Source organism: Protopterus annectens, chromosome 13.part0 (assembly GCF_019279795.1).
Source record: "Protopterus annectens isolate FY-2018-M chromosome 13.part0, PAN1.0, whole genome shotgun sequence".
Lineage (NCBI taxonomy): Eukaryota > Metazoa > Chordata > Ceratodontiformes > Protopteridae > Protopterus > Protopterus annectens.
This window is the reverse complement of record NC_056747.1, coordinates 502,655,427-502,680,310: the sequence shown is the minus strand read 5'-3', so window position 1 is coordinate 502,680,310 and position 24,884 is coordinate 502,655,427. Positions and strand designations below refer to the sequence as shown.

General features: G+C 37.5%; 1 protein-coding gene across 1 annotated transcript in view; it reads left to right on the top strand.

Annotated features, from left to right (window-relative positions):
• Positions 1-24,884, top strand: part of LOC122787923 (dynein beta chain, flagellar outer arm-like) — a 5,188,001-nt gene that overhangs the window by 1,575,142 nt on the left and 3,587,975 nt on the right. Inside the window, exon 39 of the mRNA XM_044054850.1 lies at positions 11,192-11,390. Coding sequence (XP_043910785.1) covers positions 11,192-11,390 — 199 coding nt within the window. The remainder of the gene's footprint in view (positions 1-11,191; positions 11,391-24,884) is intronic.

The window sequence follows — 24,884 nt, the reverse complement described above, 5'->3', positions numbered from 1 at the left end:
TGAGGGAGCCAGTATAATTTAGTATTTACTGTCTCCTTGAGAAAATATTAAGGCCTGCCAATTTTTTCCTATCTTGTTTGTTATGTTGTTCTACCCGTACTTGCTTTTTTTTTTGGTTGCACTTTTGTTTGTATACCTCACATTTTACTTAACGGATTATGAAGTAATTAGAAGGAATCTTAACAGCATGTAATTTTAAACATTTAACATTATGTCTGAGTTAGAGGAAGAACAGTATGTGTTATACTGTGATAGTAGAAAATATCATTATATAAAACTGTTGTTTAGTTAGGCAGACTAAAACAATATGCTTTTCAGACACAGTACAAATCTTAGTAGTGCAAATATTTAAATATGTGGAATAAAAGTACAGACTAAAACAGTTTTACATGTATTAAATTAAGAAGATTTTCGAATACAAATATAATAAAATTGACCAAAATGTACAATTGGGTCTCATTTTCAGATTACAAGTACCAGAGCTGAGTGTTGACCATGGAAAGAAAGTGGATCTGCTGTGTAACAGATTATCTAGGGAACTAAACCTCTTCTGCAAGATTAGTACAATGGTTTGTAGACACAGGTATATTTTGCAGAGGATACCCCTGCTATGGAACAGGCTCCCTATCCACATAAAACAAGGTTCATGTCTGTCCTTTTTCAAGTGCAATGTAGGTATATGGACGGGAAACAAAAAACAAAAAAATTAACCCAGGACTGCTCCTGTAAAGAAAGAAGCAGCCACTCTCAGAAAAAAAAACTCTGCCATCTCCTTCCCTGCTAACAACTCATCTTATCAACTTATTAAATGGCAGATATGGTATAAACTTCACTCATTCTGTCGACAATTTTCAGATTTCTTACTTGGATATAAAATTTTTGTTGACAGGGAATCTATTATATCTAGTTTATATCGTAAACCTTACATGACTTGAACATGCTTACATCTTAATAACTGCCATCCTGAACAGAGGAAGAGAACCTTGCCCTATGGAATACATCTTAGATCTAGGAGAGCATAATGCAGATTATCAGATTTTTTTTTTATTAGTGGCAATGGGCAATACACATATGATAAGGGTCCCTATCAGCATCTCGAATGTTGACATCGAATTTGATATTGTCGCATCGAGAATGCCAAAAGGGCAGAATGTCGAATGGGTAAACAGAAATCTCCTTAAGGGGAGATTTCCGTTTACCTCAATGTAGTGCGGTCTCGGAGTTGGTATATTTAAGTAGAGGGAGGGTGTGGGGTACAGGGAGGCTTGCCCGCCTGCCTACATCCTTTAGTTTTTTTGTTGTTTATTTTTTTTTCTTGGCATTTGAAAATTGGATAGTTTGATCATGTCAGTTCGACATTTAGTGATTCGAACTATTCAGTTTTTGAAATGCTGATATAGATGCTATGATAAGCCTATAGTTTTAAAAAAACTTTTTGAAAAACTTTTAATAAATCAAGCAGACACATTTCAGATATTTCCAATAAGAATGTTTTTAGTTGTGATAATTATTGTAATACTTGCAGAAAAATGTCGGGATGCAGAAAGGACCCCACTGCTGGTGAGAGGAGCTGCAGCCAAAATGGACTGCATGTACAATGCAGGAATTTGCAATGCAAAGTCACATTAGCCACAATGAAGATCTCATTTATCAGCTTATTTGCATGTCTCTGAATCACCCTTAACTACTGACAGTGTTAATTATCACTTTCATGCAGTAGTTAATATTGGCAATCCATGGATTATTGCTAATTTGCAAGCCTCTGAATCACCCTTAAGTTCCACTAATGCTAATCAACACTTTCCTGTGGTAGTTAATACTGGCAGACCATGCATCACAGTGACACAGGCACTGAATTCACGTTCCTACACACACGCACACACACACACACACACACACACACACACACACACACACACACACACACACACATTCAAACCCCCCCCCACACACACACTGTCATTCCCAATAGATGTTCCTGAGTTTTATACAACATCCATGATGTCTCTTACTTTTCTCAGCCCTTTTAAATCATGGATGATTACAATCAGGTAATAATGCCAGGCATTAGAGTTTCAGACTTCTTAATGTGCAGAAAATGTGAGACCTGTTGCTGTAGTAACTTTTTTAAGTTACTCCAAATCACATACAAACAATTCTCCCTGATGTCATATAGTGATGTTCATCATATTGATCACTGCTGCAGTAGCATTTAACTATATGGGTTACATCCCACCAAAGCTTTAGTGGCATCTTCCACGTGCGCAAACTGTCAGGCAACTTGAGCTGAGCTGACTAACAGACAGATTTGGGTGCCAATCCCTTGAGAGCATTACTGCCACCAAAGAGCACTTTCCTATTAGGCTTTTGAGGATCTACCTATATTTCTAATTCAGACTCAAAGGAGAACTTAATTTCTGAGTCTCCCTGTGGCTGAGACTATTTCTAGAATGTGCTAGTGTTTTCACCGGGGTTCCTCAGTCCCTATGGAAATACTATGAGCTGTTGCTGAAGGAATTTCCAGAACCTACACCCATTCCTCTAGTTCTGTCAGCTTTGGAGGAAGTATGTGTTACTGCCTGCAATTTTCCTAACAGCCATCCAGCTGCCCCTAAAAACGCTGATAGGATGTATAAAGTTCCTCTGTCTTTTATGTTTTTATACAGTCTCTTCAAACTTAATTCAGTAACTATAGCTTTAGTTAATCCTTCTGCTGCTAAGCACTTAGTTAATTCCAGTCCTGCTATTTTTGATAAGGATGGGAAGATTATTGATACATATGAGAAGAAAAAAAATTTGCTTTTGCAACTTTGATTTTCAGAAGTTTAAGTCATCAAGCTCCTATGCTAAGGTTTGTCCTGACTAAGTTTGAATATATGAGGGATATTTTGGAAGTGCCTTGTGAGGAAAAATCTGCTTTAAATTAATTAATTTATTTTAATATCCAAGTCACTACTCATTGTACTGTATACAATGTGCGTATGACTTTGTTGATACTTCTTCAAGGGCTGTGGCCACTGGTACTGTTTTGAGGAGGTTTGCATGGCTGCATTCTCAGAACCTCACAGATGATGTTAAAATGAGATTTTAAATTCTTCTTTGGATAGAGATTTAGTTTTTTTCCCCTGTGCTCCAAAGGTCATAAAAAGTGTGATGAATGGGGTAAGCTGATACAGGGTATCTCTAAGATTTTTTCTCAATCTCTTTTACTAATTTGAACTCCTCATCCAGTTTTTGGTAAGAAATAAAATAAACAGTGTTAACAAAATGCAGGTAAACAGACATTTAAAAAGAAATGGCTGAGGAGTTCCAAGAAGAATTCTGGAAACACCCCAAACCATGGGCATTTCAATAAGTCAGAATGACTGTTTAAGAGACCTTGACCCCCCCCCCCCATACACACACACACACACACACACACGCACACACACACACACACACACACACACACACACACACTGGCAGCTGTTTTGCCTGAATATCCACTTTTCTGTTTGGCAACAGATAGATTCAGGCAAATGGGTTCTTAAGATCATTCATCAAGGTTAAAGTTGGCAATGGGAGGAAATCCCTCCTTTAAAGGGGGTGCATTCTTCCACCAGTCCACACCAGACTTTATTTGTTCCACCTGTCTATCACATGCTGTCCCAGAGAGTGATAGAATCAGTTCCCTCTTCCAAGAAGAGAAAGGGGTTTTATTCAAGAATGTTTTTAGTGCCAAAGAAAGAAAATACTTGGAGACCAGTTCTGGATCTTTCTTTCCTAAATATGTTTGTGATAGTGCCCAAATTCAAAATAATGTCACTTTACAACCTATTACCCTTCTTCCTTTGTCAAATCTCCTAGTAATACTAGATTTAAAGGATGCTTATCATATTCCTATTTATCCAAATATCAGGTGTTTCTTAAAGTTTTGTGTGTTTGGATCACACTGTCAGTTCTCTGTCTTACCCTTTGGACTATCAGCTATACCAAGAGTGCTCACAAAGTATCTAGCTTCAGGGATCCACATTTTTCCATATGTAGAAGGCTTGCTTATCTTTGGCGAGTCTTTTTCAAAGTGTCATTAATCTCTCTCCTGGGATTCGAGGAGAATATTTTCAAGTCTTATTTTGAGTCCTTCTCACAAAATTGTGTTTCTGGGATGTCGACTAGACACCACAGTTCAAAGGTTGTTTCTTCTGCAAAAAATAAAAAAATAGATCTAGATCTATTTCTACAGTTGCCCACTCAGACTTCAGTAACTGCGAGGGATTACCACAGGATTTTGAGTCTCATGACTTCTACCGTTCTTATGATATGCCTGATAAGACTCCACAGGAGAAAGATATATTAATATCTGAGGTCTCTTTGGTCCTAGCACTAACACCTCTTGTCTTTTCAAATCCCAATGCTGGAGTTTGTCAGAACAGAAATCACTTGGAGACATCAGATATTGCATACTCCAGGTCTCCCCTTCTCCCTCCTTGTTCCAAAGGAGTCAGTCACCATAGATGCATCAGACTTTGCTATGAGAGCATTTTCTTGACGGCTAAAAGTGCAAGGTGTCTTTGACACCAAGGACTGATGCAAGCACATAAATATAAAAGAGATGCTTTCCCCGATTGAGGCAGTCAAATCTGTGAATCATCTTTGGTCCCTGGGACCTGTTCAAGTTGTTATAGTGAATACCACAGTCATGTGGTACATCAACAAGCAAGAGGAATCCAGGTCACCCCCCCCCCCCCGCAGACTAACCATGTTAGGTTGGAATATAGCTTCACAGCACAACTTCTGCAGGTATCCTGCATTCTGTCAGAGCAAACTTGTGTGGCAGACAAGCTGTGCAGGACACAGACAAAGGCAGACCCTCATAAATGGAAACAAGATCAGGGCATCTTCCAAGATTTGAACCATCTGTGAGGTGTTCTTTAAGTAGCCTTACTTGCCTCTACTCTGAACAATCAGCTGGCAAAGTTATGATCCAGAACTCCATGCAAGAAGGCCTAGAAGACAAATGCCTTTTATTTTCCTTGAATAGGAATGTTCCTGTATGCTTTTGCAACTTTTCCACTGAAATCCAGAGTACTTATGAAGATTCAGAAGGAATCCTCCAAGATCATTGTGGTGTCTTCCTTCTGGCCCAGGCACCAGTGGTTCTCCCTTCTTTTAAAAATGGTCAAGGGTAATAACCATAAGCTTCCTCACAGAATGGATCTACTCATACAAAGAACAGGAATGTTTGATACACCCCAACATGGATCAACTTCAACTAACTGCCTGGATGTGTATTAATTCCTTTTAGGCACCTATTTACTGAGGATGTGCAGTAGGCAATATTGGAGTCATGAAAGCCTGCTGCTAGAAAATCATGTATTAGCAAATGGAAAAGGTTTTATAGTTGGAGCCAACACCATTCAGGGCTAATTGTTGTCTGGTTTTACAATATTTGTGTGAGTTACTATCCTATGTCTTTTCTTTCTTCTCTGTCAGGGTTCATTTATTGGCCATTTCAGCATGTCTGCCCATGGATCCTCCTCTTTCAATGCATTCTCATGTTAAAATGTTTTTTAAAGAGGTTTTGCAAAAGTGGCCTCCAAGAAAACTGGTGGCTCTTCCTTGGGATCTTAATTTTGTAAACCACGTAGTAAGCACACTTGGAGGAATGAACCAGTAGAGTAAGAATAAAATGTTACAGTACATGACAAATATTTACAAGAATATGACAATATAAGTAGTAAAAGTAAGAATATGACTCAAAGTAATAATAATAAAGGAAGAGATAAAGAAGAAGAAACTGAGAGTCAATTGTAGTATAGCAGGAAGAAAGTAGATCTAGATTAGAGGAGCGGTTCAAGTTGGATGATTACAGAGTCAAGACCAGATACTATTTAGGTGTAATTTTAGTATTTTTTTAAATTCGTAAACATTAGCAATAATTCTCAGGGGCAATGGAAGTTTGTTCCATTGGAAGGCAATAGAAGAGTTGAAGAGATACTGTCCAATTGATTTTTTAGATTTGTAAATTTCTAGTAGGTGTTGATCAGAGCTTTTCAGAGATCCATGGGGGTGTAAAGGGAAATAAGAGCAGAGATACTAGGGCAAGTGGAAGATTTTTTCAGGATGGAATGAATAACTAGAAGTTGAAAAAATAATAGTTAGAAAATTCTAGTCAGCCAGGTGTCCTCAGGGCATGATGAGATTTAAAAGGCATGTTACTGGCAAATCTGGCTACTTTATTGTAGGTAAATTCCAATTTGGAAAGAAGGGAAGAGTGTAGATTAGTTAGGATTTGTGAGCCATAAAATAGATTCGGAAGGGTGTTGGCATGGCTGAGTGTGATTCTAGAGTCAGGGCTGAGGAACCTTTTATGTCTATACAATAAACCAAGCTTTTGGTGTGTTTTCTTAATACAGTGATGTACATATAAATCAAATTTTAGCTCATCATCTATGAACACACCACGGAGCTTAGTATGGGTTTCATCGGTAATGAGAATGTTATTTAGTGAGGAGATGCTAAATGGATGATTTCAAGTTGTAGTGAGATTTTGGAAGGAAAATGAGAAGCTTTGTCTTTTTAGGGTTAAGAATGAGTTGATTATTAGGTAGCCAGGCTACATGATTTTTACAAGGTTACATGATTTTTGAGTAATAGTAGGTCTGTAAGGTTATCAGCAGTAGAGATGATAGTAGAGTCATCAGCATACTGAACAAGAGTGGACTGGGGACAAAACTGGTATAGCTGGTTAGTAAAGATGTTAAAAAGAAGGGGACATAGAACTGAACCTTGAGGGACACCCATATTAATGGGGAGAAAGGGGGAGAGAGTAGAGAGCCATTTGATTGATTGCATCCTACCTGTAAGGTAGCTGTTGAACCAAGAGATAGTAGAAAAAGATAAGCTGAGTTGGGCTAACTTAGAGAGGGGGATAGAGTGGGAGACAGTGTCAAAGGCTTTAGAAAGGTCTAAGAAGAGGCAGGACACAAGATTATTGTTATCTCTTGCAAGACAGAGTTAAAAAAAGAGATGAGAGCTGTAATAGTACTGTGATAAGGGCAAAAATCATGCTGCATAGGGGTAATCAAGTTTTCTTTCATAAGCTAAGTTGAAATTTGTTAGTGAATTCAATGTTCCAGAATTTTGGAAAGATTAGAGAGAATAGTTATAGGCTGATAATTTGAGAGTTCTGTAAACTTCCCTCCCTTGTGGATTGGTATTATGTGAAATGTTTTTCAAATAATAGGGACAGTAGATTCTCTAATGGAGAGATTTATAAGGATGCAGACTGGATATGCTATAGCATTAGCTGCAATCTTAAGGAAGTGTGGTGGAAGTTTATCAGCAGAAGGTGAACATGGTTTTAGCTTAAGAAGAAGGTTTTTGATATAGTTAATAGGAATAGTTTTTAATGAGAAGGAAAAATTGTGTGGTTGAGAGGTGGTAGGAGCTGAAAGAATAGGTGCATTGGAAGTATGCATGAGTTTACTAATGGCATCAGTGAAGTATGAGTTGGATAGAGGCATTTTCTAATGGTGTGCTATTAGGACATGGTTTAGGAGTAGAAGGATTGCTTGGATGGAGAATATGGTTAATGGTGTTCCAGAATTTTTTAAGGTTTCTAGGTGAAGATGTTTGGTGAGTAAGATAGTTCTTCTTATCATTAATAACATTCTTTTTGGTCAGGTTCTGATGTTCCCTATATGCTTGGATGTTAGTGGGAGATTTTATTTTGGTCCAGAGTTCCCATGCCTTGTCTCTTTTACACATAAGAGACAGTGTATAATTAGAAAGCCAAGGAGCACATTAAGATTCGACTCTGACAGTTCTGGGAGGGGCAAGAGAGTCAAGAGTATTAAGGAAAATAGAGTTAAATTGAGATACTGTTGCATCTAAAGATAGAAGAGCGTGAAAGGACCAATCAATATATTGTAAACAGTTGTTAAAAGTCTGAAGGTCAAAGTTCGTTAGCTTATGACAATCTTTGAATTTATGTGGTTGAGACGGATGGGAGGAAAATCTTTGGATGCATACTGGACTGTGATCACTTAAGCAGTCTGGGAATTCAGGGTAGTCATAAAAGTGAGGATTAGAGACAAGAATACAATCAATAGTGGAGCTAGTATTAGTAGGCTTATGATGAAATGTTGGAGTGGAGATAAGTTGAGTGAAGCCGAAAAGGATTGTACAAGAAGTAGGATAGTTCGAGCAAATGTCAAACCAATTAATATTGATATCACCAAGTATTATGGTCTCATTGGGTATATTATCAGATATCCAATGAAGAATCTGTTCTAATAATAGAATGTTATTTCTTAGGGGAATGTAAATGGTGACTATAGATAAAGTTTTGTGTTTATTAAGTTTGTAATCAGCAATGATAAGTTCAGCTGGGTGAAAAGAGGGATAAGGCATGGAAAAGGGGGTAAGAGTCAAGAAATCAGAGTATACAATGGCAATGCCTCCCCCTTTTTTATATGTTTTATCATTATGTATAATGTTGTAGCCAGAACAAAGAATTTTTTTGTTATTTTTATGTGGCTTTAGCCATGTTTCAGACAGAATGACAATGTTTGGAGAAAATTGGTCTATCCAAGAATGAAAGTCAGATGTCTTATTGAGGATACTGTGAATATTAATGGAGTAGAGGGTTAGAGCTTTAGTGTGAGGGTTAAATGAGTTTAAAGTAGTTAGAAGATCAGAGGGAATTGTGGATAGTACATGATTGGGACCAGGATTAGGATGAATGTCCCCAGAGAGTAGTAGAGATTTGAGAGGGTGATAAAGAAGTGAAATATAGGGAAAGATACAGAGCATTTTGTGTTTGATTCTGTTAAGAGGGGAGATCAAGAAAGGAAATCTGATTTTAGGGAGAGTAAATTCAGTAAAAGAAAAAAGAGAGGATGATATAGGAGAAGAGTAATGGGAAATTGAAACTGTAGTGTAGAGAGAAGATGTGGGACGACATGGCTGTAAGTCTAGATGATTGTGATAAGAGGTGAGAGTGGAACGGTTTATAAGAATAAAGGATGTAAGAAAAGGAGGAAGAGGAGAGAAGAAGGGAGAGATAAACATAGTGCAATGAAAGGAAAGGGGAATACAAGAAAGAGTAGATGTTAGTTGAAGGGAGAGGGATAACGAAATAGGTAAGAACATAGAAGGAACGAAAGTAGAGGGTGGAAAAAGGAGTAATATGAAAAGTTAACAGTGGGGCAAAAGGAAGAAGAGAGGAAGCTAGATAGGGTAATAAGCCAAGGAAATGAGGGGGAGGAAGGTGGAGTAGAGGGTGGAGAAAATAGTAATTTGAGAAGTTGAAGGTGGGCCAAAGGAAGAAGAGAAGGGGCTAATTATGGTAATGACCAAAGGAAGTGAGGGGAGGGGGTAGGGTCAGGTTGGTTGCTGTAAAGAAAATGTATTAGGGGTGGGTGGAAATGCGGGTAGAGTAGGGGAGTGGAGTGAGCCCAAACCCAGTGAACAGAGTGGGTAGAACCGAGAAGAAAAGACACTAATCTATAGAAACAATCAGCAAAGTGAAGGAATACCACAACCAGAACCAACATTGAGACAGCAGATAACCATAAAATAGCAAAAAGTGCTCGTTTATTCCAAAGAAAATGTATAGGCAAGAAGACCAAGTATTTAAATATGGACAGCAGTCAAAAGTGAAAAAAATTGCACAAGGCAGAATAACCAACAGAAATAAAAGCAGCACGCAGCCTATACATTAGTAAGGGGTAATGTTATACATTGTAGTGGTGACATCTAAAAGAGGCAACTTAGAGGAGAATAGTGTGTAAAAGAAAATGACATGCAGAACTGTCAGTACAAAAAAGAATGCTAAAAGAGCTGATTTAAAGGGAGAGGGATATACCACTAAATAAAAAGCAAGGGGAGGGAATGCTGCAGATAGCATCTCAGCAAGTGTGCACACCTCACAATCTAGACTATGGCAAAAATATTAAATAATAACAAAAGTTAAATGTAAGATAAACTCCCAAAGGAGAGCATACATTTAAGTAAAGGGACTCCTTAGGTGAAGAAGTGATATATGGTGAAGCAGTACAGAGAGCAGTACTGTTTGAGAACACTATAGCTAGCTGGGATCCAGATAAAAGATTTAAGTAAAGGGACTCCTTAGGTGAAGAAGTGACCTATGGTGAAGGGGTACAGAGATCAGCACTATTTGTGGACACTATAGCTAGCCAGGATCCAGATAAAAGTTAAGCAATACTGGTAGTGTTACTGAAAGCAACCATACTACCAGATGACCAAGTAGGTCGAACAGCATAAATACAAGACACAATGTTAATACAGCATAGATAATGTGGCTTTACAGTAGTCTCAAAGCAAAACTTTCCAGGTAACTAAGTGAAATTATTCTGATATGACCAATAAGGAGAGGCTAATAACACAGCAATAAGTTTATAGAGTGCACACTGTCCAAGGACTAAAATGAATATATTAATATTATATTTTCCTTTTTGCAATTATCTAATGTTTTTCATTGCATTTGTAATGGAGCTGTTATCCCCGGGCCTCCACTGAAAATGGGCCTTTATGACCAAGTCAGACTTTTCCAATTACCAAATGACAGTCATTATCGCCTTTCAGCTTATCCCAGTTAGGGGTCACCACAGCAGATCACAGGTCCGCTCATGATTGGCAGTGGAGTTTTACGGTGTCAAGTTACCAGCCCGGTGCCCAACCTTCCACAGAAGGCACACACACACACACACACACACACACACACACACACACACACACACACACACACACACACACACACTCACTCACACCTAGGGCCAGTTTAGAGTGTCCAGTCCACCTACAGCATGTATTTGGGATGTGGGAGGAAACCGGAGCACCCGAAGGAAACCCACGTGACCACAGGGAGGACATGCACAGAAGGCACCCCAGCTGAGAATCGACCCAGAGGACTTCTTGCTGTGAGGTTGATTACCAAATGTCAATAAATAAACAAATTTTACTTTTATTGCAAATTTAATATTAATATTTAAATGTCAGTCTAGTACTTCATCAGTATAGATTTTCATAGCATCACAAATTCCCCTACTAGTGACAAATTCTTTAGAAGCTACTTGGATACTTTGCATGTTACAGTACTGTGCTGATTCATACTCCTATATCACTGAACATCTGAATGTAAATTGTTATATTCTCATATGCACATTCTCATTTATTTTAATTGCAGCCTATGGAGTGTAAAGGTCCTTTGGAGAGTTGGCTGCACCATCTTGTGGAGAACATTAAAGTGGCTCTTCAACATCATCTACATGTTGCATTGGAACGTGCAGACATGCACTATGGGAGACCCATTCGTAGTGCAGGTGCTCGGAAAGTGTTTATCAGTGCACCTGCTTCAGCAGAGGAAACTAAACAGGAAGAAGGACGTAAGGGCAATGAATTTATTTTCCACTACTAGTTTTGTGTCCTTTTGAGGTTATAACCTTCATGGCTGTGTATACTTCGTGTCATTATATAGATGTCTGCAAACAGGAAGATTGTCATCATCTTCTGTTTGTGATGTTTCTCCCTCTTTATACGCAATACTACTTTCTCCTATGCTCTTGTTCATCTTCATATAATCTTTTCACTTAGTTTTTAAGAGTCAGTACCTTTTCTTTAAACCATAGCTTTTAGTTTTATGAAAATAGAGCAATGACCCTTTTTCTGTATTTAGTTTTAATGTCACTTGCAATAGAAACTTCCCTAGTCTTTCCCAATATTCCTTTCAGGAGGGGTTTTCACATTAGCTGCATCTGAAGTACCCCTAATTATTCATATTTTCTCTTTTTATTTATTCCTCCTTGGAATGATTCATCTGCTGACATTTAATTCTCAAAGACCTCATCAGCAAATTAAACTCCTTAATGGCTTTTACGATTAATTCAGACTCCAAAATGAAATCAGTTGGTAATAAAACATGCTTAGTTTAGTAGTCAAGAAAATTAATTCAGACTCCAAGACTAAATCAGTTGCTAGTAAAACATACTTAATTTAGTAGCTAAGACATTTCTATATGTGCAACAAGCATAGCCGAAATAACACTTGTATGAGCATGAGTGGGCTGCAAGCCATCTTAAGCGAAATACTATTTACATGTTTTCACAAAGCTGTGAAGTATAATGTACCAGCTACAGTTACCCAAGATAGTACAGTGATATACAAATTGCTGAGGAGTCATATCCTTTTTTTTTTTTTTTTTTTTTTGGTAAATCACCTTCCGACTTTGTAGTCTTCTTTTGCTTTTTTTATACATCTATAATCATGGGAAGTTGATACCAAAGGGAAGATATTCTGTATACTAATGGTGCTGGGGCTGAGACTGGGTTGACAGACAGATGCAAGTATCCAATGACATGCTATCTAGGATCATAGGAGGTTACTAGGCTAATGGCCCTTACAAGCCTAGCCAAGAGTTTATCCCCAGAAAGAAACCTCAGTCAACACCTGTCACCCCTGTCAATGAGGGACACAGGTGGAATCCCTGGGACTAATTTGTGGTTTCCCATCCACTCATCAAGGTTGTGCTTGAAGAGAATCAGCAAGGTACTGTTTGACATGCATGGGAAGTCTATTCCAGAGACGGGGCAGCCTTTGGGAGACAAACCTGTCTTTCCAGCAGGTTTTGCTAATGTCACATATTAGGTTCAGGCCTTTTGAATGGGTAGTGCATGAGGAGTTAGACTTATGGATATGGAGCATCTCTGGTAGGGCAGGGTCCGAGATTGCCTTATAGGTGAGACACAGATCACCCCTGAGCAATCTGTACAATACTGAGTAGAGTGATAGCGATTTAAGCCTGTCTGCATAGGACAGATATTGGAAACCATGAATTCTCTTTGTGAGGTATTTCAGTGGCGTTTCCAGTTGGTACAGATGTTTGGAGCAGTACATCCCAAACGGGGTGTTATACTCAGTTATTGGTCTAATGAGGGAGGAGTATAGAGAGGTAATAACCACCTTTTTCTGGATGCAATCCCTTTACTTATGAGATGAACCAAGTAAAAGGCTTTTCTGACCACTGCTGCTGCATGATGGTTGAATGTGAGGTTGGTATTAACCTGAGTGCACAGGTCTCTCACCACAGGTTGTGTGCTTAGGGGGTGGCCGTTGATGTGGTAATCATTAGGGGTCGTGTTTTTGCTGAATGTTATGATGACACATTTTTTTGCATTTAACTTGAGGCCATGACTTTGGCACCAGTCATTAGTTGTTGTGAGACCCTCTTGCACAACGTTAACATCATTTGGGGAGTCAGTGACAGCACCCAACTTACAACTTACCCACCTTATGCTCATTGCGGGCATAAAGTGCACTCATGCAAATGCCATATCCACTAAGTATAGTCTATCTTCGTGCATCTCCCTTAGTGCTGTCACTCTCCCTTTTAATCTCAGATTTTTATATCTGTCTGTCTATCTGTTTATCAAGGTGTATGTAGTCTTGACCTACATTTCTCATTTCTTCCCAGGCTGGCCCTATATTAACTTAACTGCTATTGTTCCCATCAACTTCTAGCACATTCAGAGCAAAATCACTATACCATCAAGCTGATAAACCCATGCAGATTGTAATGCATTTTTTGTAAGTTTTCTATGGGCTTGTAACTTTCCAACTGTTTTTTAAACTTTATTTTAAATGCTCCATTTTGGACTATAGATGTTTATTTTTTTGTCTTGCTATATGGTGTAGACGTATAAAGTTCAGACTGTTACCCAGATTGAGTAATGGCCTGCACACTGTTGAAGCCAGCAGATGAAGATGACAGTTGAATGTTTACCACTGACTTGCACACCTCAGGGGGAGTGAAGCAGATTTGTCAGCTGCTCTGTTGGCCATTAATAGAGGCAGGCTCATTTGAAGCAGCAGGATGGATCATGACATGCTCATAGGTGCACCAAGCAGTGCATAGCACTATAGCTGAAGGTTAGAACATACAGAGGCACTAATAATAGGCTGGTAATATCTACTCCCTCCTCATTGGTGTTATGTCTTATTTGTGAGGGCTGGAAATAAAATCCATCATACTTACCAGTGTTTGGGCAAGCATGCTGGTTGGGGCCATTGTGCAGCTACCTATTTTGGAAATAGTTATGATCTGTCCTTGAACTTGGATGTCCCTTATGAGTAGATCTAGATGCTGCATAAATTGTAAAACTGCTTATATTGTATTCTTTATTAGGTCTGAGAGATATTAACAGATAGCATCCAAACAGTGTCTTTTTAATGCTTTCCCTACTCCCTACACTAAATCCATACCCCGATTCACTAATGCTGAATTAATTCTGGCCCTACTTCAGATAAACAAACATAAACATATATGTGTAGCCTCCCTCTATTTCCCTCCTGGAGACAATGTCCCTATTCTCAAAGATATTATCTCCTGGTTCTCCACCAATATTACCAATGAGACTATAATCCTAGAAGATGTAAATATTAACTGGACCACCATTCAATCTCCTACAAACTCCCTAAACATAAACCTCTACAACTTTTCTCAACTAATCAATTCCATAACCAGACCATACAAGGACTAATCCTCTGGAAGCACCCTTGACTGAATTCTGGTCTCTCACCCACATTACATGTCCGTGCTCTTGAAAGGCCTATCCACTAGCTACATTAAAGCCCAGATTCAGTAACGGATTAGGTGAAGGTGTAAAAAACATTTTGGACCAACCTCCATTTGTCGGTCCAGAAACCGGAACACCAACATGGGAGCTATTCAACTCACCCAACGTATTAGCAGCATGCATGGCTTGTAGAATAAAATACAGCACAAAACAAAGCAAATCCTCCCAGCCCACCACTGAGAGGTACCAAGATGATGTTCACCTATGGGAGCAATATTGGTGACATCTGTAAAATTGTTAACAACAATTGGAATATTCTTACCAGTGACACTAATTTAAAGGGGCTTATTGATAATAGACCACATTTTCAATACAGAAGGAATAGGAACTTGAGTGACCTCTTATGTAAAGAGAAAAGTTTCCTAGTGGATAGGCCTTTCAAGAGCACGGCAGGGACACTTCCATGTGGCATGTGTAAAGCATGCAGTTATATTAATAAGGAGGTCAATTTTTCACACAGAACTATAGGGAAAATTATCGTTTTTAAAGGTAGGGCCACCTGTAGGACTCCCAATGTGGTTTACTTGGCAGAGTGTACAAAATGTCCAAGTTTCTATGTGGGAATGACCACAAATATGTTTAAGGTAAGAATCCTACAACATCTAGGAAGTATAAGGAATAAAGATGACAGTAATGCTCTATTCAGGCACATATTTGAATATCCAACACATAGCTTCTCTTTCAGAGTCATTGTTAATGTTAGATTGAACAATCGGGGGGGGGGGGATGTTAGGTTGCAAACAGCCTTGGATGAAACCAAATGGATTATAGACTTAATGGCACATATACCCCCTGGCCTGAATGATGTTATTCCTTTAAAACCTACACTCCTGAAAAGGCGTGTACTTCATTAATTTGAAGGGATTCATTGGTGTTTTGTTGTATAAAAGGAAGTTGTGTAAAGTGTTTGATGTCTGATGAAGGGTGTAACCCGAAAGTGCTCACTTCTTCAACTTCATTTGTACACTGCTTTTAACTTTTTATTAAAAGATTTTATTGTGAAGCAGCAGTGTCCTGCCACTTTTCTTTTCGCAATCCTACAGGAACTCCTGCAGTAACTCACCTTATTTCTCACCCTTCCTCCTCCTCTCCTTTTCCACCCCACTCTAGACTATCTACCTCCCAACCTCCTTCTTTACTCTCTTCTTCTCCACTCTTTTCCCACTCTGCTCATCTCTCCCTTAGCTCCTGTAACATATTTATCCCTGGTCTCCACTGTTATATTTTCTCAGAATGTACAAATATATTTGTAAATATCAAATTATGTTTTTTTAAGTTCTGTTTTGTGCAGTGGTAGGAACTAGCATATTTGTAAGTATTTACGTATGATTTGTATAATTTTTGTTTAAGCATGTTACTAAATTGTATCTTCAAATACCAGGTTTTTTACCTGTACTTCTTTTTATTATATTACTATATCTTGTTTTTATTATGTTATGTTATGTTATGTTATGTTGTCTTTATGGAGCTTTTCTCCCCTGGACTCCAATGAAAATGGGCTCTTCTTGGCCCAACCAACCATTCTGGCAAACAAACTTCAGATAAATAAAATAAAAATAAATAAGATGTAGTGCCAACAGGTTTTGAAATGAAAGAAAGTAAAAATCTACTAAGCTATAACATTATATTGAGGCAATGAAGTTAGTACTTATTATACAAAAAAAGAGATGGAGAAAGGACCACATTAAGTCAGAGCAGCAGAATACTGGGAGCATATAAGAGTAGAGTGATGGTAAGAAAGTGTATGAATGTAAGCTCAAAGTAGATTTAGCAGGAAGTATACTGATAAAGGACCACAGCATTGCAGTGTAAATATACATCTGTATTGAGCAAATTATCAGAACAGGAGACTACACTAGTGCACACAATATAACCAAACACTGCCTTTAAAATCCTGGCTAAAGACAGCACCATAATTTAACTAGTGAAAACAGCTAAATTTCTAGGTATAATAATAGATGATAAACTCACATGCGAACAACACATCCTAACTACAATCAAGAAAACCCATTTCAAACTAGGTAAACTATGCCACCACAAACTCTATCTGGATAAATATACCAAACTAAAACTAGCCAATACCCTACTCATCCCCACCCTTTTATATGGTAGTGCCATTTTCACTAACCTGCACACAACCCTAAGTAATAAATTACAATCATGTTATAACAAAATAGCCAAATTTGCCTCCGGAAAACCTTACAGCTCTCATCACTGCCATGCCATCACTGAACTAAGATGGCTAGAGTTTTTTCACCATCTACAATACACCCAACTAACCTTAGCCCACAAACTGATTTCTAAACCAAATGGCTGCCCTGCCCTTACCTCAATCCTACAATCATACACCCCCCACTAGAACACTAAGATCTTCCTGTAAACTGATGCTTACAGTAGCCAAAGACAACAAAAGAGCAGGACAATGCCTGTTCTCCCATACCATAGCTAAGCTGTGGAATAACCTTCCATCTGAAATAACCCAAATTGATCACCCAAAACTTTTAAGGCAGCCCTAAAAATGCATTATCTAGACAATCCATCCTGCACCTGCCTCAAAAGCAAACCACCTTAGACAATATACTTCACCAAATACTACAATGAAAAAATCTTTGCAAAAATCCAGTTTTCACATTTACTAGTGTATTCTTACTACATAGGAGACTGGAATTTCACCAAGGAAGGAAATGATGTAACACTACTATTCAACTGTAAACTTGTTTTATTTTTCACCTGTCATATCTTCAGTGTGTGTGTTCATATTCTATGTTTTTTTTCTTCCTCTTATATCAGTAACATTGTCACATTGTGTTTAATTATTGTGTTCCTTTGTATTTTGCTTGTGGAGCTTTTCTCCCCGGGCCTACACTGAAAATGGGTTTCTGACCCAGTGGACTTTCCCGGTCAACAAATGTTAATAAATAATAATAAATAAATAACACCATCACTTATAAAATATTCATGGGTTTAACCAGTACAGCGAAACAGTGTTTTTTGTGTTTATCGGTTCATTGAACCGATATTTGCGAAAGTGCACTTTCACGTACATGGTCCTCTACTTTTCTTTTTTGAAATAATTAAATTTTGACAAAGAAAAGTAGATCCACACACACACACACACACATATATATATATATATATATATATATATATATATATATATATATATATATATATATATATATATATATATATATATATATAAAGTATATATAAATGTATTATGTGTGTGTGTGTGTGTGTGTGTGTGTGTGTGTGTCTGTGTATATGTATTTATATACCAGAACACCAGCAATTCAGATTACATACATATCTGTTGATGGGTAACATGCTCAGCATGCATAAAGCTTATCTGATTTATCTGATCTGAATGAAAGTGTTACAAATATAACACACTACCAAAGTCACTGTTTTACACACTCTTAGAACAAATAGAAATGTAATAACATATGACACATACCTGCTCTATGAAGGAAGATAGTGACTGAGTGTAAGATGAGACAACGCTCAATAGAATTTTAAATGCTTTTGGAAAAATAAAATTTGCTTCAGATAACTGGCTTCTTTAGAAAGTTTCCCAGCAAATGCAGTTATTAATTTACCTCTTAGTACTTCATCCAAAATGGCAAAAAGTTTACTTTCCTGAGCATACAGCTTCATCTTAGCAGCATAATGCATTACACTTTTTTTTTTTGCCAAAAAGGAGTGTACCCTTTTTTTTTGGGGGTGGGGGGTGGTATGTATAATGAGAAAAAAAATGTAATGATGGATGTGGAAGGAGAAGTAAAGTATAAACGATGAAATTATGGGTATAATGGAGACATATGTAAGGAGGATTTATAAAAAAGAGAATAAGAAATTAATTGGTAGAGGAGATAGAAAAATAAAGTGCAAGACAGGAAAGAGAAAAAGTAATGGATGAAGGAAATTAGGAGTCGGCACCTTGACCAGATATATTAATATATATTTTTAAAACAGAATGACTGATTTGGAAAATGACTTTTTGGAAGTTATAGATGAGTGGATGAAGGAAGGAATAAAAGATGAGGAAATACATAGTTGGGTAACAAAATGTATATGGAAAAAAAGAGGCAGTAAGAAATTGGAGTCCTGCGATGCTAGGAAGCATAGATTGTATTTTTTTTATGAAGATCACTCAGAAAAGACTGATGAAAATTTTTGTTCAAATATTAAAGTACGGCACAAATGGAGTGAATGAAAGAAGACTCAATGGAATACTTGTAATTTTGAAAAAAGTAGTAGACTTTCTGTAATAAATTCAAAAGGTGAAGTGAAAAGTATAACCTGTTATGTTGGGAAAGCATTTAAGAGTGGCAGTCACAAGAAATTAGGAACATGTAAATGGTTATGGGAATAGTAAAGAGATGATAGGAGTTAAGTCAGATTATGAGAGGTCATGGGTATTGGTAATGATGAATAGGTGGGTAGAGGAGAGAGGTAAAGTTAGGAAAAAGGTGTAAAGCAAGGAAACTCATTGAAAGTGTAGCTGCTTGTCATGGTGATGAATGCAGTTATGCAGACTTGTGGATGGCAGCTCTTAGAGGCAAGATGGGAAGCTTGGGATGTGATAAGGTTGCCATAATATTATCTTTTGTAGATGATCTAGTATTAATTACAAAGAACAAGGTCTGGATGAAGAAAGTAATGGTTCGTACAGGGGTCTATATCATATACTCGAACTGTGATAACTCTGAATACCAAAACATCGAACTGAAAACTTCGAAATGTAATTACTCCGAACACTCAAACCATCGAAAAACGGAACTCTAAATAGCAACGGTCGGCCAGCTTCACACCCGTACTACCTGAAATAATAACTTTAACAAACAACCACTACACCTGTGAGATATTACATAACACACCCCATCCGCCACATCAACCTACACTGCAAGCATGTCCATGAATAATTTTTAAAGTGTACTACTGAGTATATATTTGAAACCCAATAGAAGCAAATAAGGTAGACCAAAGTATTTACATGACGTTGCATGCTATACCACCATCATCGCTACTCTAGACTGTTAAAAGCATAGCTGCTGCATTAACGAATTCCACAGCAGTATACTCTGACCTGTTACATATGACAGCCTGCAATCTCGGTTGCCTTTCAATGTTTTTATTTTTCTTGGATGATGAAGGGCAACTTGATCTCATAAATAGCTGCATGTCATCAACCCTGTTCTGCTCCCTAACAGGTACATTGATTATGGATGGTATGTGAGACATGCGTCTACCTAGCAAACAACGAAGACACCTATGCCATCCTTCCAGATAATTCTGTGTTCTGGGTAGTGACAGTTCATTCGGGCAATGTGCATTTCAGAATTCAACTGGAGATCGACTAACACCGGCAGTTCTTGTCAGTTGCTTTCTAGGACGACCTACGACATACACTTCAGAGAAGTATAGCAGTAACTCCTTAGTATCAGGGTAGAAGATTTCACTAATGCACCTAAATGCCTCTGCTACATCCTCTACATTCAGGAAGGCAAGGGCAATCAGCCACTTGACATCTAACTGCAATGCAACATTTTTCCCATGCACACTAGCTAACCCAAGCAACTGCACCTTTCTCCACACTGCTTGTGTGAAATGGAAGAAACATCCCTTGCTGATCACAGACAAGAAATTATGCCTAACACTCTTAATTGCAGTCACCTCAAAGTCTGTCAGTATGTATTTCACACTGTACTGTAACTGTATTGAGGACCGTAGCTCATGCACACATTCTCACAGAAAGTTATATGCCTTATAGGACTTCTTTGACATTAAGGAGAACACTAGGGGCAAACATTTAGTTGAATCCCTGAATGTTATCAAGCCATCAATGGTATACAATTGCCTACATAGTCTTCCTGTTGTTGGGAATATACCATCCATGAACCATATCTGTGTACTGCATAAATCTCTCAGATTTTCCTTTGTAGTATACACCAATACATGGGTATTAGTATGAATGTCTGCCTTCCATGCTTGTATGAACATGCCCTGTTTTAAAGGACATTTTGTTGTGTCCACAGCACTAATGTTTCCAGCCACAAACTTATAGGTTAGCATCTTCCTTCTCCTGTCCCTCTTAACCTGTTGCAGCATGGACCTCCTAGACTGTAAGGTCATCATGGTTTCAACAGGTGTAGTACCCACCACATCATCCACCAGTACAGCTGGTGTACTTGTACTACAACCTGCACTTTCCTTTAATTCATGGCAGGCTCGATAGTTCTCTTCCTCTGCCACATCGGGAGCATGCTGGTGACTAACAGACTTTAACAGACAGTCTCCGCCAACTAGCTTTTCTGTTATAGTCCTACCTCTACATTTATGTAGGATCTTAAATTTACAGCACCAGTACCATTTTTGGTTGATGATTTTCTCTAGATTATAGAGATATCCATCAGCTTGCAACATTTATGTTCTCTTCCGTGACATTACACACTCAAAAAGTGTACCTAGTATTCCAGGAGCAGCAGGATATGCAGCGGCAGCCATATTGCAATTCGGTCACAGCTAAGTGCAGGGGAGGAAGTGGGAAATGTTTACATTTATACAGTTTAGTAAGAACACATCATGATATCTGTATGTTATGTATATACTGGAGCACATTTACGTGCATGCACATTTTTTATCCTTATGACATGTTACATCATTATTTAGTACCCTACTTTATGCATATGCATGCTTTTGACAGTGACGTAACCATCAGTCAGTTCAGAAGGGCCAAATATGAGCATTCGGAGCTCCGATCTTCGAAGTTATGAGTTTTTGGACTACGTTTTGAAGTTTCAGTTCGATGTTTTGGCATTTGGAGTTATCACAATTCGAATATATGATATAGACCCTTAATACAGAAATCTAGTTACAGATAGGTTTAAAATGAATAAGTAAAATAGCAAATGGTTTGGAGATTTAAAGATTTTATTTGTTTTTTTTTTCCTTTCTTAAGGAAGAAATTTGTGTGTTGGGGTAAGATTTAGGAAATAACAGGTTGTGGGAAAAAAAAGTATGTTAAAAAATAAGGAAATTAAGTGCATCATGGAAAGTTTTTCAATTGTTTCTTAAAACAAAGGTATATATGTTGAACACATGTTATGAACATTAGTTTATATAGGAGGTTATATATGTTTCCAAGTTTGTTGTAAAAAAAAAAAAAAAAAAACATTTTCTGTGAGGATCAAGATTAAATCATGTGAAGAGAGGAATAATATACAATGAGAATAAATGTGGGGACTGAATTTAGTTAAGTCTATTATAATTTTTGTCTTCAGTTCCTTTGTATTCATATTAAAATTTGTAAGTGAGGGGAAAATATGATCCAGGGGATTCATGAAAAGACCTAGAGAGCCGTACAGCTCAACTAAAAAGACCCTGATCCTGCAACACAGTATTTTGTGATTCAGGGACATGTTAACTGTTATGAGGAAAGATATCTATACTGGCTAATTTGCATATCTGTGAATCACAGTTACTACTATGATGTGCAGATCATTGGTATTCCCGACAGTCACTCTCCCATACACAAATGTATATACTCATAAATACATACACTTACTCATACACCACATAATCCCTGTACCTGTCACTGACATGTCTGCCCCCCCAATCTAATGGTTCCCTCCACCCCTGATTGTTGAAGTGACATTTATGTTATGAGTGCAGTTTCCTTGGTGGCTACTGTTTTCCCCCATCCCCAGCCACCATAATAGTTTGTTTTATTACAGCATAAGTGTAGCATCTCTGGTGGCTAGGGTTTCCCTTGATTCATGTAATAGTTTCAGGGTTATTACAACACAAGTGTAGTTTTCCATGTGGCAGGTGTTCCACAACCCCTGATCCCCATACTGCTGTGCATATCACCATGACATTTAGTTTACAGTAAGCAAAATCCCTGGTGTCTAGTGGCTCCTGCCCCCACTCCCCAAACTGCTATAATTGCCATTATGATGCACAGTTTAGAGTAAGCCCTAGTGTATCCCCCCCTCACATTGATGATAAACACTTCTCAGCAAATGTTTTTTGAATCACTCAGTAAGTAGATGCCTTCCTGGAGGTAGTTCTGTGGGAGAGAGCACATGGCTAATTAGCATATGCTTCTTTCCATTAACATTCAGCATGACCATGGAACCAGCACTATGCTGTGCTGCTCATCTTCATACTACAGCACCATGCATCACCATGTTAGGGCCACCACTGAATGGAAAATATATTGTTATGAATGCCCTCACATATTAGGAATGTTATTATTTAAAAATATAAAATGATTTTGATAAGGGCAAGTCAACAGAAAAGGAAGAAAAAAATTAAAGAAGATAAGGGATATTAAAGTAATTAGGGTATGTAAAAGATAGTAAAGAAATAATGAAAAATATTTTTATGTGTACCTATGGGGAAAGGTGGGAAATTATGCTAAGAGTGTGATTAAAGTAAGGCAAAATAAATTTTAGTTGTTTTCTGAAAGAGTTGTTATATAAATTTTGTTGAATAAATTGCCTTTTAAAGAGAATGGGCAGTTAGCCTCGTACTAACCTATGAACCTATGAATATCAGATATGAAGCAAAGGACAAATGTGCAATTTATATAAAGCAAAATAAACTTCTAGTATTATTTTTTTACTGTGAAAGAAGTAGGAGATATTGGTCTCCTTTTAGAAGCTCATATAAGTAGTAATGGTTTGAGAATCTTGATATGATTATGGTAAAATATAAAGAAAGAAATAAGACAGACAGTGATAGTTTAAATAAAGTTTTGTTTATTGCAATATGATATTTATGGAGCATATCTTGTGAAAAATTGTTATGTAACAAAACATGAAGATGAAGAGATAATGTTGGAAATAAAAATGTGGTTGTGACTGAAAGGCTGATGATGGTAAGGAAATAAACATGTATATATTATATATAGAAGGTTTACAAGTGAAGACAAAAATGTAAAGTATATATAAAGTAAAGGTGTTTAATATAGAGGATTATGATCAGGTCAGCAATCACAGCCTGCTTATTATGTGTTAGAGACATAGATGCCAATAAAATCACCTTGAGAGTGAATGAATGAATGTTATTCATTGTGCCATTATGTTTACTAATGAATATGTGTATTAGGCGTGTCTGGTAACTACATAAACAATACAGAGGACTATGACTAGATGTCATATGCTTGAGAAATTGATGTTAAGAAATTCACCAAGAAATTCACCTCAAGCGCTGACTTGAGCAAAGCTTGAGAGGTGAATCTTGGCATCCATTTCATGAATGTATATTTAGATTGTCAAGACTGGAGAGACTTGATCATACCTCTTTGTAGTATATGGAGCTTCTCCTGCTCAGTTTACTACCAGTTACATACATGGAGAGAGAGAGAGAGAGAGAGAGAGAGAGAGAGAGAATGTAAGAAATTAAGTGTTTTACAGCTTTGAAAGCTGTAAAGTACTTAGCGCTGTTACACATGTATTTGCAGTACATGGATCTTTGGCTGTTTCAGTGTATTATAAGAAATGTAGAAAAAAGTGTAGGAGTGTTAACTGTATGAGTATTAGCTGTCTTAAATGAAGAATCCATATGCCATATGCATCTCTGTTTTGTAATCTATTAAACAGTTGCAATGCACTTCATGCTGCCACCCACAGAAAAAGCAATACGTCAGCATGAAATGTATTATCACTTTTAATTTCATAGTCATAGGACTGGTGCATGAATCCTGACTTCAGAATGGCAGGATACGACTGTGGATCCTAGGAACAGAAAATTACTAATCATAAATGTGTAACTGTTAAAACAGTCTAAAGTCTTCATTATTCAGCAGTCTATCACTGGGGTGCTTTCTGGGCTTTTGGTAACACAAGTGTCACTTGAAATCTGATGTAACCAGAATCAGTTATCTCCTTACAGTATTTATACAAGACTAAGTGTAGCTTTAACAGTCTGTTAGGAACAATTTTACTTTAGAAAAGTTAATGTGTATGCAGACAAAACAATCAAGCCTTTTTATCCAAAGTTTATTTTTTTTGTAAATTATCTCCTTACAGCAGCCCAGTATGCTTCAACCATCAGTGTCTACAGGCTTTCTAATGGCATTGTCTTTATGAAGCAAATTTCTGTAAATATAGCAACGAGTGTGTGCAGAGAGAAAACAGAATTTCAAAGCTACAGAATCTTATCCTCATGGATTAAAATTAACATATATTTTCACATTCATAAGACATAAAACAACAGCAGTAGTATTTACCATCAAGTCAC